Consider the following 14,766-nt stretch of genomic DNA (forward strand, 5'->3'; position numbering starts at 1 on the left):
TATTATATAAAACAAAATTATACATTTCTGGATTGGATATTTTTTCAGACTTTTTAAATGATTCACATACGGTATCCTAATTGAACTGTATTATATATATTTTTTATAATATTATATATATATATATATATATATATATATAAATTTTATAATATTATATATATATATATATATATTTATTTTATTTTTTTTTCGTTTTTCATTGTACTCATATCGAACCACTGAAAACCATGTTTAAGATCCATGCACAGGAGACTTTGTGATAGTGCAGATTTTATTTTGTATTGAGACACTACAGGTCTCTATGTTTGGACTGAACGTCCTGAATACAAAACATCAAAGGTGGAATAACACACTACACTGGTTGTGTCTGCAAACATGCCACAAAACACCTGAAAAACAGCTCGTCAAAGGCCAAAACGTTAAACAAGACGCGTGAAAATCTGCGTTGTGTTCATCTACGGAACATAACAGTCTGCGTTAATAAACCAAATCTAAACTCAGCATCTGTAAACTCCAATTAAAGTAAACATGTATACTCTATGTGAATTAAACAAAAGTACTTCAAATACAGTCCTCTACATAAGGCAAATACTTTTAACTCTGCATTTCTATCTACAAGATTAAGTAAACTTCATTTGACACTTATTATTTTCTCATAGTTTTAAGATAAACGACAAAAAAAAAGAAAAACGTTTCTTTTTTCACGCTGAGTGATAAATATGGTTGGAGGGAGGGAGTCGGTCGGGTCGTATTTTAGAAACAGATCTAGTGGTTGAAGAGGCCGCCCTCTATTAAAAACACCTGAGTTATTGGCAGGGTTGCATCTGACGTGGTTATATTGAGATACTAGGCATGGTGATGTTTAAGTACATTTGAGTTTTAGGTATTTGTGGCCATAGTCCATCCTGCAGCTTTCCAGCTGATGATGCTGCGCTATTGAACTGAAGATGATAAACTGTGTCTGTGCTGCCACCGTGTGGTCACATCTGGTGATGCAGCTGGACGTACTGACATTTTTCTGAACATTTTTCGAATAATACTTCTTTTTTCTCAATTCATTCTAAAATAATAAAACCATTCTCATCGTTTTAGTCATTATGTCTATGAGACTTTTAGTGGTCGATTTTCCCGTGTTGCTTGAGGGCACACGGCAGTTAAACTGGCAGGGTTAAGGGTTCTATATATATATATATATATATATATATATATATATATATATATATATATATATATCATAAAATCATTCTAAAATCGTTTCAGTCATGATGTCCATTTGAGACTTCTAGTGGTTCATTTTCCTGTGTTGCTCGACGGCACATGGCAGTTAAAGTGGCAGGGTTAAGGGTTCTATTCCCGGTCACTGAACAGGGAATAAAAAAATGCATTCGAAAAAAAGGATATGTGTATATATATATATATACATACAGATATACAGTATATGTATAAACGTAGATATACAGTATATGTGAATCCATTTGAGGATTAATATGGTTCTATTATTTTACTGGATGGAAGATTTTTTGGCACACTCGGTCCCGCACAAGATCATAATAATAGGCTTTGATATAGTGTAAGACATGCATCATTAACAGTGTCGTCACGTGACATGTTTGTTGAACCGCACCGTACAACGTTACTCGCAGAATCAAACGACTGGCCTTTCTTACAATTTTTAACAATAACCTCCGGTTCACGTGTAAGCCCAGCTGCATGTCACTGAGCCACGACGGGGGTCGAACGCTGCTCAAGTAAAAACATTTTATCAAAAAAAGATTAAAAAATAATAATAATAAATGCATATTTGGTTTGCCGTCATATCACTCCTTCGGTTCATGTAAACCTTAATAGGTGTAAAACATATGACAAATCATGTGTAAATATATGATTTGACTTCATTAAAGCGGCATACTATAGGTTCAACTCACTCGTCAACTTAAGTTGTTTCAATATTTTATCCTCAGTCGATTCCCTGCGCCGCCTGCAGTACTTCTGCACACCACCAGGGCTAAAACCACCTCATCCTGCCTTTCAAACGTGGAGCAAAGTGGGATTTTTCTTGGGGCGGGGGGGGGGTTGTGCCTGTTTAAAGGGAAACAGGTGCCTTCATCCACCAAATCCCCACAAATCCCATCGTCCCTTTCGGACAAACCATCTCATCGTACCCTTAAACTCTTCATCGAAAACTATTCCGCAAACTGCAACCTCGTATCACGCGGAGCCACTTGTTTATGATAGAAGAACCCCATCCACCCGTCCACCCATCCACCCGTTTTAACGTCTGTCTATTTCAGATGTTGGTGAGCACCCTGCTGGTCAAAAGGGTGACGGTGAGGGTCCCGGGGAGGTCGTCACGGCCACTGCCTTTGCCCCTCAGGTGGACGGTGTGCTGCTCCCGGAGGTCGTTGGGGTCGGCCGTGAGGGTGGCCCCGCCCAGGAAGGAGTCCATCAGCACGTTGTGGTTGTAGATCTGCACGCAAAGGGAGATGGAAAACACTCCAACTTAAAGCCCCCCCATGGGTACGGTGATTATCGTCAACCGAATGTCACTCTCTTACTTCATGTTTACCCATTTACGTCGACGTTAGGGGGGAAAAGGTTGAGGGCAGACCGGCAGCAGTCAAGGTTTAAACACACTTTGGTATATATTTACAGGTAAACATATTTATGTGTATTTATACGTGAGACTCGTGAAGAATACCCTTCAAATATTTCTACAACTTATGACGTCTTCTGCGACGTCCTCGTTCAACTTTGGTTTAATCAACGCTGCCCTCTAGTGGACAACCATGAACACGACGTGCTACGATGTTGACAGACACCTGTGTGGATGTCATCACACGCTGGTGTCATCACACGCTGGTGTCATCACACGATGGTTCAGGTACACGCACGGACGCACGGACGCACGGACGCACGGACGCACGGACGCACGGACGCACGCACGCACGCACGCACGCACGCACGCACGCACGCACGCACACACGCACGCACGCACACACACACACACCTCGATGCTGATGGCCTGGTTGGCTTTCTTCCTGTAGAACAGCCCCTTGGTGTCAAACACGGGGCTGCGCGTGTCCTTGTGGACCGGAGAGCGAACCTTCTCCCCCTCGCAGCGGATGATCACGTACGGGTCCGACCCTGGAACACACACACACACGCATACACACACATGGTTGAGAAATACATGTTTATAGGTACTATATATAGATATATATGTATATACTGTATATATTTTTAGTTCTGTAGCATACGTACCTCCGTCAGAGTCCTGTCCTGCCAGTCCGTCCGCTCTCTGCACGTGGACCTGAGTGACCAGGGAGGGGTAACCACACAGACCTGACCAGCATGTCTGGGGGGGCTCGTGCAGGGTCAGCTCACTGTGTGTGTGTGTGTGTGTGTGTGTGTGTGTGTGTGTGTGTGTGTGTGTGTGTGTGTGTGTGTGGGGTAAGTAAGACAGAGGAAGAAGATCAACAGTGTCAATTTACATTTGTCTTTTCTTTGTGTTATGTCCATTTTGCTAAAAATGTGTTATTATAACATTACACAATAAACATTTACTTGTTTCTTATGCTCTTTTTTATGCGCAGAATGTTTTCATATATATTCTTAATATAAATATCAAATTATTTAGTTGTTTATTAAAGATATATTGTAAATAAAATGTATTACACACACACACACACACACACACACACACATATATATATATATATATATATATTTATATTGTATACTGTATATATATGTATTATTGTCATGTGTGAGTAGATTGATGTTTTTAGATATTTATGTGAAAACATGTGTGTATGCGTAAAGGCAAATGTAATGTGTGAGTAAGCAATGAATAAATAAATACATTTAGCAATTAATGGAGTATCATTACATTTACTTCAATGTGCTGTTTATACAGTGTTTATCTTTACAATTATTCGTTTTACCATCATCACTGCTCCTGATCTGAGTTATGCGAGCGAGAGGGTAAATAAGGATCCGATCCGGTGACCTCGGGCCTGTCTCTCCCTACCAGCAGTCTGAGGGGACGTCGGAGAAGACGCGCAGCAGGAAGTCTCCCTCCAGGCCGGGGTCAAAGGTCGTGGGGATGATCACGTAGCGCCCCTCCTTCAGCTCGATGCGCAGGAAGACGCTCCTGGAGTTGATGAAGACGCTGCCGCCCACCTTCTGCTGCGTGACGTGCATCCGGTAGGTTCTGTTCAGCTCCACCTGGACGGAGGGAGGGAGGGATGGGTGGATGGATGGATAGATATATAGATAGATGGATGGATGGATGGATGGATAGATGCGTGGATGGATGGATGGATAGATAGATAGATAGATAGATAGATAGATAGATAGATAGATAGATAGATAGATAGATAGATAGATAGATAGATAGATAGATAGATAGACAGATAGATAGATAGATAGATAGATAGATAGATAGATAGATGGATAGATGGATAGATAGATAGATAGATAGATAGATAGATAGATAGATAGATAGATAGATAGATAGATAGATGGATGGATGGATGATGGATGGAAGGATGATGGATGGATGGATGATGGAAGGAAGGATGATGGATGGAAGGATGATGGATGGATGGATGATGGATGGATGGATGGATGATGGAAGGAAGGATGATGGATGGATGGATGGATGGATGACGGAAGGAAGGATGATGGATGGGTGGATGATGGATGGATACCCTGTGGATGTCGAAGCCGATGGCCATGTTTTCTCCTCTTCCCTCCCTCAGCGTCGCTCGGCGGTCTCTCTGCTGCAGACAGAGCAACACCTCGTCCTCCGGCTTCTTCACGTCAAACACGTACTGGACACACACACACACACACACGCACACGCACACGCACACGCACACACACACACACACACACATTTGTTATTATTTATTGACATAGTTACTATATATATATAAACGGGAAAAAAAATTGATAACGAGGTACGGGTCAAAAGTAATTGTGATATATGGTTTTGTCATTACTGCCCAGCTCCCATACCACACCAAGGGAGGGAACATTACACACACACACACACACACACACACACACACACACACACACACACTGAAGGACCATTACATGAGAAACTATGAATTAATGAACACAACATGGACGCACTGGTACGATGTTGAACTGTTTATGTGTTTTTGACTATTTCTGTTTTCCATCTCAAACACCTGGGGGTTCTGGAGGAAGCTTTGCTTGTTGTTGGTGCAGCCTCCGGCGCGGTCGAGGAGCGGGTTGTCATGGCGACGCCAGGCGCCGCTCAACACAGCCTCCTCCCAAGTTTTATGGAACGACAGGTAGGACGTGTTGATGAGACGACACAGGATGAGGTCGGTGAAGTTGGACATGAAGTCATCGAACGTCATCCTGCGGGGGGCGAAGAAAGCAGCGGGAGGGCAAAAGAGAGAGAGAGAGAGAGAGGAACAGAGTTGAGGAAAATTAAATTATGGCTAAAAAAAGTATGGATAATAGCAGTAAGGAATCAAAGGGATGTGGGATATTTTGTAATGTCTGTAAACACACAGTAAACGAATGACGTCGATGAAGGAAGATTGATTTGAAAGATATGAATAATTAATAACGTAGTCCTTATCCAATCTTAAAGACAGCAGGATGGTAGTGAGAGAGACAAAAAAACATTTTTAAATAAAAATAAATAGAATAAAATGAATTAAAGGAGATGAAGGAGTGAAAACACGCCAGAAGAGGAGCGCAGTACCCGCTCTGAGCACCAGGGGACAGAACTGCCGCACTCACCAGAACTCTCCATCGTCCTGCACAGTGACTCCCATGCTCTCCCTCTCACTCTTACTGACCTTCTGCCACTCCTCAGAGCTGGGAAAGAACATACATATTATTATATTTATATCAGAAGAATCAACATAATCAATCAGATGCTTACTGAATACATCTATAAGGAATAATAATAATAGGTTTTTTTTCATCATTCCTTATAGGTATATAAGTAGACTATAGATAAATCCTTTGGCCGCCACCTGTCGCTCCAGGGCCCGTTCCACTCGCGCTGGCCCCACGGGTTCCTCATGCGGATCATGGTGAGCTTGTCGGACCTGAAGAAGGCGAGGAGGCCGTGGCCCAGACGCACGCGCCGCACATCCGTCACGGCGTAGGCGTGGCCCTTCACCAGACCGCAGGCCAGACGGGCCTCCATGTCCGCTGCACTGGTGGCCTGAGGAGGGAGACACAGGGTCCCATGGTTTGATTTGATTTTGATGCAAAGGGTCACGATACTATGTCGCTTTTCTTCACATAACGAGGTCTCTTCAGTGCACCATCTGACTTGATGAGCGTGGTTTTACTGAACTTGCCTCATTGGATGACACCTTTTTATTAAAAAAATGATAGATGAAAAAAAATTACTGAAATACAAAACACATTGTGTTTAAAAAGTTTAAAATTCTATCTCTAAAATCTAAAATAAGTAATGAATAACAACAACATCATTAATACATAATTATTAATAATGAATTAATAAACCAAAATGTATCAAATAATAATAAAAAAAACATTATTAGTTAGTTAATAACCAAAAATAATACATTTGTGACTCTGGAGTAGTTAAATGTGTAGTTTATAAGTGGGAAAATGTTGCATAACTTCCAAACAAAGTATCAATATTACAATTTGCTCAATTGATTCAGAAATTAAAATCAATAGAATTTAATCATATAGGCAGATTTTTTTTTACCAGTCGTTGTGGTCAGTGGAACAATAAGAAAGCTGGGTGTGTGTGTGTGTCTGTGTGTGTGTGTGTGTGTGTGTGTGTGTGTGTATGTGTTTGTGTGAGTGGGTGTATGTGTGTGAGTGTGTGTGGGTGTATGTGTGTGCTTGTGTGTGTGTGTGTGTGTGTGTGCGTGCGTGCGTGCGGATGGGTGTAAGTGTGTGCGGATGGGTGTAAGTGTGTGCGTGCGTGCTTGCGTGCGTGTGCGTGCGTGGGTGTACCTTGATGGAGCAGCTGATGAGTCCTCCTCGGTTGTGGACCTTCAGGACTCTCTCAAACAGCAGGCTCCGCTTCTCCTCGTCCTCATTAGACCTGGTCTGAATCAGGTCCAGGGGCTCCGACACGCCCCCGGTGAAGTCCACCAGAGCGTCCGCAGTGTTGCCCCCGTCCAGGGCCTCGTAGCAGCCGTACATCCTGCAAACACACACAAATACGCACTCAGAGCACCATCAGCGACAGGCTGAAGAGGGTACTGCTGAGGGCCTCACCCACTTACTGGACATAATGGATCCTTTTTCTATTCTCAGGGAACGATATATTTTTTTAAACATTGTGATTGATGATAAAACAAATTTAAAGCAATTTCCAGGACCCCTGCATTGCTGAGTGAAACGTCTTGCCTCGGGAAGCGAAAAGAAGAACCAGAAACGTAGAAGAAAAATGCACTCAAACGAAAAACGGTATGTGTGGCAGCATTCGATTTTGCAATTCAAATTATTATTTATCCAAATGATAAATTGCTTCATGACAAAAATCCTTCCGAGAGCCTCCAGCAGGACAGAACCGCTGGTCGTTCAGGTCGTGAGGAATCCTCCGTCGCGTATCTCACCGGAGTTGGAGAATCCGGGTTCAGAAAGACCAATTCCACTCTGGGGTTTTGAGTCAACTACTGCACATGAGCATCAACCCATGTAGCAGCAAAAACAAAGCAGGATTTTAACTTTCTGGACCTGCATTCACCCACCTTTTACCTTATTTAATTATTATTATTATTATTATTATTATTATTATTATCATTATCATTATCATTATCATTATTATTATTATTATTTTTATTATTATTATTATAATGATTAATGATTATATTATAATTACAATGAGTATTATGATTATGAACATTATTATTATTATTATTATTAATAATAATAATAATAATAATAATAATAATAATAAAAACCTTTATTTGTAAAGCACCTTTCATAGACCTCACCCACCAAAAAGAGACACTGCCTCGGTGCTTATTTTGGGTTATTTTACTCTCACTGGGGTCAAATCGTCCACTTGTTCACTGCTCTGTCCTTTACTAGGGAGTGAACTGTATGTTTCTCTTTGTGGAACTGCTTTGCATGCTGGGATATTTGCACGGTCTCAGTGAACATTCCTGTTTCACTACATTAAATTCTGGGTAAATAACACGCGCACACGCACACACACGCGCACGCACACACACACACACACACACACACACACACACACAATCACATATGCACGCATGCACACACACTCACACACGGGCGCACACACACACACAGACACAAACACACACACACACGCACACACACGTCCTGCCGGGTGGAGGCCTCACTTGGCGTAGGCCTTCTCCACCAGCGCGCTCCAGAACTCGTTGCTGTCGTTGGAGTGGCAGTACACCAGCTCGCCGTTGGCCGTGGGCAGCCGGTCGTCCACCACCACGTCCACCCACTCCCCGAAACGCCAGAAGCGGAAGTGGAAGATTCCAGCGTAGGCGTCGGACTTCTCCTCTTCCCACTCCTGGTCCTTCCACTCAGGGATCACCTGGGAGAGATAAGGGAACAAGTATTTAAAAGAAGACTCCTAAACAGGGCTGGGAGCCATTTAAAAGTGGTACCGATACGCTATCACAATCAGAATGTAAACTATACTTTTTTTCAAACCAGTGTAACATTTTTTCATTTTTACGCTGGAGACACTAAATAAAAGGTCATATTGATTTAAACTAAAAATTTCTGTCTTTAATTTCTTTAAAGACAGACATTCACTGTTCAAGCCAATGTCCTCATACGCAATTCAGTTAAGACCAAAAAAGCATCGAGACCCAGTGGCAGCCCTGGCCGTATCGTAGTGCTTTTGAGTTTTGATAATAATTGGTCCAAGGAAAGATTATCGTGGTTTGTATTCCAGTCAAATGAGCTGAATCAGGGCCATTTTTGGTATTTCAGTAGAATGAGACACATCACCTCAAAGTCGAGGAGTGTGCAGATTTAACTTCAACATTTCACATTTACGTGCACTTTGCATAACTCTCACTTTACCCCAATTCTGCAAGTATCCTCTGCTAACATTTACATATTTTTACAAAGAAAATCGTATTTTTGTAAATATTTATTACATTTTTATATTTCCTTTGTTTCATTATTTAGCTCCACTGTTGAGATTTTGCACGACGAGTTTCAATTTCAGTGTTAACATCTGCTCTACTTGTTTTCCCCTCTACACACTTTTAAACAGTCTCAGTTAATAGAGCCTGAAAAAAATATTTTAGGGAATTCCACCACACACACCACACATGGATTCATAAATATCTGTTAAATGTTTAATGTACAAAAACAACTTCCTACAGAATGCTTCCAGGAGAGTATTCAACCTTGCAACCTTATTCTACCTTCAAATCCCTGATGTACACACAAAGTGGGTACAGTGTCTAACACACACACACACACACACACACACACACACACACACACACACACACACACACACACACACACACACACACACACACACACACACACACACACACACACACACACACACACACACAGTGTGATATAAATAAATAACTGATCCATTGAGCTAAGACCGGCAGATCTCCCAGAAGCCCTCTGGAAACTCCCAGAGTTCCCTCTGGTACGTCATTACTTCCTGTTGCCTAGCGCCTGGTGCTTCACCCACTTCGCCAACCCCCAAAAAATGAAACAAACAAATAATTAAATAAATACCTAATTTAAACACTGGTTTTGAGGGGGCGTTCGACTGTTAATCACACAAGTTGCGCAATCCGTTTTTATTATGTTCTATATTAAAAAATTTCCAGCATTAAGTCATAAATTGCATCAATCTGTTTACTTTAATCTGAATGTTATTGATGTGACTTTAGACAACTTATAAAATCATAAAACAAGCCATAAAAAGTCATACAATAATAAGTCACCATTTCCTAATGGCAGGATCGCTAGACACTCACTTGAAAGAAATCTTGGATCTTGCTTTTAGAGTTTAAATGATTAAATGTTTGATATTATAATATTTTAACATCTGTAATAAAAAAAATTTTAACAAATGTAATAGAATATTGAAGTCGTGATTCAGTCGGTGTGGGAAGATCATTTAACTGGAAAAAGTCCAAGTTACAGGGGAAAGGCACTATTTTCATCTTCCTCTCTCTCTGTCCTCACTTCACTTTCAGCCCCATCCACCCGTGTCATTCCATCCCCCCAATTCCTCTATCTCTCCATCCCTATCCATCCCACCATCCTAAAAAAATAAATAAAAAAAAACCACCCCCTCCACCTCACACTGTATGTAGAACACTAATCAATACAGACCCAACCACAGTTCCACACCAGTCACACTGCCCTCTGGGTGAGGGGGAGGAGAGAGAGGGGAAGGAGGGGGGGGGGGACCAGGGAGAGAGAGAGAGAGAGAGAGAGAGAGAGAGAGATGAGAGAGAGAGAGAGAGAGAGAGGGACGAGAGGGAGAGAGAGAGAGAGAGAGAGAGAGAGAGAGAGAGAGGGGGAGAGAGGAGGGGTTGCATGTTAGATTGCAAAGGGAGGGAGAGAGAGACAGAGCAGGGGATAACAGGCGGCGGAAAACAGAGAGCATCTTTACATCCTTTGCCTCCAGACCGGCAGCCAGAGCAGGAGCCCCCGTCCTCCTCCCAACCCAGGAAAATGAGCTCCAAAGCGGACAGGGACGCCGGCAACGCCCCCTCCGAGGCCATGGTTCTAACCTTCAAAGAGGACACCTCTCTCACCGAGGTATTCACAGTAGTTTTTCTCTTTCTTTCTTTCTTTCTTTCTTTCTTTCTTTCTTTCTTTCTTTCTTTCCCCAAAATGTACCTGTGTTGCTAAAGTTGGGGGTAGAGAAGTAATATTGAGGAGAAAACCTTTTTGCAATGAAATTCCTTATTGCATAGTTGTGATTCCTGTGCACATATACGGGCAATGTTATATTAATCCTTCATTATATGGATATAAAGATAAGTTACCAAAGAAAAGGCAACACAAAAGTTTGAAATAGGTTTCAGTAATAGATATTTTAAAATACCCCCTCCCCTCAAAACCGTATTTTCTTATTGTTAAATGTTACCACCTCTTGTAATAAGGCCTTTTGTAGGCATTCTGCAGGAAGGGTTAGAGTGCCGTTATATTCCGTGATAATTTGACAACGCAAATCACAGAAGAGATGCTGAAATCCAATTAGTTGACCAATTAGTAATGCAGCCAACTACTTAGTGTAGCTCCTAGGAGCTAGATGTCAGGTGTGAAGCGTTGCGGTTCATACCTGGCAACCCCCAACTCACTGGAAGCTGCACGTCACTGCTCCCGGCGGATGGCTTGTTAATGGTAGTTCACAACGCAGCAGCAATTAAAAAAACAAGACCTTGCGTCTGTTTTTACTCTATAGCTTCTGAGATGCTAGAAGGCATATGTCCCTGTTTTTGCAGGAGCTAGGCTAGTTGATCCCATCTGCAGCCTTGCATTGAGCTAAGACGGTTAACATGCGGCCTTACGCTGCCTCTATACTGGGCACGCAGGAATGAAATTGCTATCGACTTTCTTATCTCAATTTTAGTAAGATAGACAAAAAGCTCATTTCCAATTGTCATTTACAGAAATATTTTTAAAATAGGGGTATGTGTGCCCCTTGTGGTACTTGTAGGTACTACATGGGATACATAAGAGAAAGCGGAAATTATAACATTTGATAAAAACAATGAAAATTGTACATAGATTGATTTTCAACTACTTTAATTTAAAAAGGCTCCTGAATGGATCAATGGAAATTAAGTCTGGATCCATCAAGCACCGGCGTGTACTGGGGAGTCCATTCAACAAACTTCAACCTCCCATCGCTTTTTCTATCTCTTCACTGTGTCCAGGTGATGCGCCTGCGCGTGGCCTCGCTGCAGCGGACGGGCCAGAAGCGCCAGGACGGCGAGCGGCTGCTGCTGCCCCACGAGGCCGTGCACCGCCTGGACTTCCCGCTACAGGACCTGGTCTTCTCGCGGTGGAACGTGGCGCTGGGCGGCCACGGGCGGGTCACCGTCACGGGGATCTCCCAGCTGTGGACCCCGGACCTCACCCACCTGATGACCCGCCAGCTCCTGGAGCCCGTCGGGACCTTCTGGCGGAACGCCGGGGACCCGCCGGCCTCGCCGCTCAAGTGTCTGGAGGCGGACATGCAGGAGTTCGGGGAGAGGATCGCCGACCTGGCCAAGGTGCGGAAGGTCATGTACTTCCTGTTCGCCTTCAAGGAAGGAGCGGAGGCGGCGAACCTCAGCTGTACGGTGGAGTTCACGCCCGAGCAATGACCCTCAGCGACCACAGTGACGGGGATGACAGTGCTCTGGGGAGGCCGTCACGCGCGGCAGGGGTCGGCGGGGGCATTTACATTTTTTTTCAAACTACCATACTAGTGATTTTGAGTGAAAGCGTCGTTGACCCGAAAAGTCAGATTTGGCTGAAGGAGCGCTCCGATCGCCTCCCTCTTCGGCAAAAATCGTCCTCTTTCCAAACATTCCACCTTTCTGTTCCGCACCTTTGAAAACCATCGCTCTCTCTCTCCCTCTCTCTCTCTCTCTCTCTCTCTCTCTCCCCTGCCAGACACGGCTTCACCCCCCCCCGTGTGTCCCGCATGCGCCTCCCTGTGCACCACGCTGACATTTAGCAACGCGTTAGTTAAAAGTCAAGTTTTTAAACAACCTAGAAAGCCAAGTCACGCATTCCACCTGTTCGTAATCCACTATTACCAGGGAACCGCAAATCAAAGAAATCAAAAACCCAATTACAGGTAAAACAGATTAAAAAGAAGAAAAAAAACATTTTGAGAAAAGGGCGCACGCTGTCACACGCTGTTTGAAACTACCTGCTTGTCATAAGATATCTACAACATTGTGAGTATATTTTGGAGTTTTATTAACTTGACACTGAAAGCTTATGACTGAAAGCCACCGATTCTTTTCTACATTTGCAAATTTGTTGACAATGTAAAATTCCACTTTAAACGAAAAAGGATATGATGTGAAAATATGACGACATGTCCTGTCACTTGTAAATAACAGTTTCATCCCGAATGTAAATAAAAAAGATGAATGTTTCAATGAAATGACACTGGCTTACTTTTTTTTTTTTTTTTTTTAACGCAATTCTTTTTCAACCGAAGTTGATTTCGAGTTTTTAAAGTCCAGGGCTGTTTAAATGTGTAAAAAACGACGGAGATCAACAGGCAGCGAACTGGAGTGGAATGGAACGGGAAGTGGAAATAATCCGAGCGCCGCGACCGTGAGGCCCATCGATGGAGAGACGTGTATCAAATATCGACTGGCTGCACCGCCACAGTGTGTGTGTGCGCGCGCGTGTGTGTGCGCGCGTGAGTGTGCTCTCATTGTTGTGGATCATTACTAGTGTTGGTGGGACAGTGGGCGGGGGGAGGAGAGGGGAGGGGGGAGGAGGTTTCTGGGGCCTCATTCTGAAGTGAATCCAATGTACATTAAGGAGGAAAAAGTCATTAAAAAAAAAGAAAATCCCATCCACGGTCAGAGGGGTTGAGGGGGGCGGGGGTGGGGTCCTCTGGGGAGGAATGTCGTCATCTTCTGACAGCGCACCAGATGGTTCCTGTGTGAGGTGAAGTCCCAAAACATTCCGGGCAAACTGTCTCACCGGGATGTCCTTTGTACCCCCCCGGCAACGGAAAGGTCAAGCATTTCGGGGGCGGAGCTCGGGAAGGACGACCTTCGAGCTGGTTCTCGGGGAAAAAAAACGACCTGCCGGCCGGGTCTTCCCGCGCTTCGCCGGGTGGCGCTCGAAAGGAATATCTGGGTCAATTCCACGGCCCAGACGCCAAGCCACGCGGGCCTCGCCGGCTCCGTGCAAACTGCAACTCGGAACACGAACGCTGACGTCGAGCGGGTTTACTGGAAGCGACCGCTACAGACAGGGAAGTACGAGCGATGTTAAAAAAAAAACCCTTCCCCCGTCGTTCTCTCCAGCTCTCTGCCGCCGCTCCCTCTCCCATCTTTCGCGGTGACCTCCTCGGCTTCGTCCTCCTGACTCTTTCCCCTCCGGCGTTCCCGGACGTAAACGATGGGACGACAAACATTCCCACCAGGTTCCACCACGTGCCTGGCGCTGAGGATTATGCGTCTTCAGTTCTTCGGCAGGGAGAGGTTTTTTTTGTTGTTTTTTTGGGGGGGGTTTTTGTGGCCAAATCGGCGTCGGCAAGTCCTGGGGAGTCGGATCTGAGTCTCCACGCGTGACCCGGGGAGTTGCCGGGAGCTGACAAAATGAAAGACACGGCGCGGGGGCAGGGAGGGAAAATAGAGGGAGACAGGGAGCGGCACGGAAACAGCCCTCGGCGTGCTCCCTGCGCGGGGCGACGCCTGCGCGACAGATGTGCGCCACCGTGAAACGCTGGCGGACGTGTGAGCGTCGGGCTCAGCCCAGGGGGGGGCGCGCTCGGCCCAGGGGGGCACTCGGCATCTTTTCCGCACGTCGATCGTTAACTTTGCGTGGTTGGAGAAATGACGTATCGGTTCCGGGCAGAGACAACGCTGTTGCACTGAGGGAATCAATGCCCTGTGTATGCGTGTATGCAGCGCTACCATTAAAAAAAAAGCCACATTTGAACACTTAAAAAAAAAAAAAAAGGAACACACTCTCCTACACGTCCTGCCTCGTTCCTCAGGAAGAGGAAATCCCAAAACAAAGAGCTGGTGATGGGGTGTCCAACCG

General features: G+C 44.3%; 2 protein-coding genes across 2 annotated transcripts in view; one reads left to right on the forward strand and one right to left on the reverse strand.

Moving 5' to 3' along the window:
• Positions 1–213: 213 nt before the first annotated feature.
• LOC307235000 (calpain-5-like) overlaps positions 214–14,766 on the reverse strand; it is a 32,014-nt gene continuing 17,461 nt past the window's right edge. The window contains exons 4-13 of the mRNA XM_080006929.1: positions 8,361–8,569; positions 6,997–7,189; positions 6,030–6,223; positions 5,791–5,868; positions 5,205–5,400; positions 4,716–4,838; positions 4,034–4,230; positions 3,265–3,386; positions 3,011–3,147; positions 214–2,470 (exon numbers count right to left, since the gene is read on the reverse strand). Of these exons, the coding sequence (XP_079863055.1) occupies positions 2,291–2,470; positions 3,011–3,147; positions 3,265–3,386; positions 4,034–4,230; positions 4,716–4,838; positions 5,205–5,400; positions 5,791–5,868; positions 6,030–6,223; positions 6,997–7,189; positions 8,361–8,569 (1,629 nt within the window). The 3' untranslated portion in view covers positions 214–2,290. The remainder of the gene's footprint in view (positions 2,471–3,010; positions 3,148–3,264; positions 3,387–4,033; positions 4,231–4,715; positions 4,839–5,204; positions 5,401–5,790; positions 5,869–6,029; positions 6,224–6,996; positions 7,190–8,360; positions 8,570–14,766) is intronic.
• Positions 10,705–12,347, forward strand: LOC307235239 (olfactory marker protein-like; the record flags this gene model as incomplete). Its single annotated transcript, XM_080007271.1, has 2 exons — positions 10,705–10,791; positions 11,916–12,347. The coding sequence occupies 2 exons, from the start codon at positions 10,705–10,707 to the stop codon at positions 12,345–12,347; spliced, it is 519 nt and encodes a 172-aa protein (XP_079863397.1).

This window comes from Zeus faber, assembly GCF_960531495.2.
Source record: "Zeus faber genome assembly, chromosome: 9".
Taxonomy (NCBI): Eukaryota; Metazoa; Chordata; class Actinopteri; order Zeiformes; family Zeidae; genus Zeus; species Zeus faber.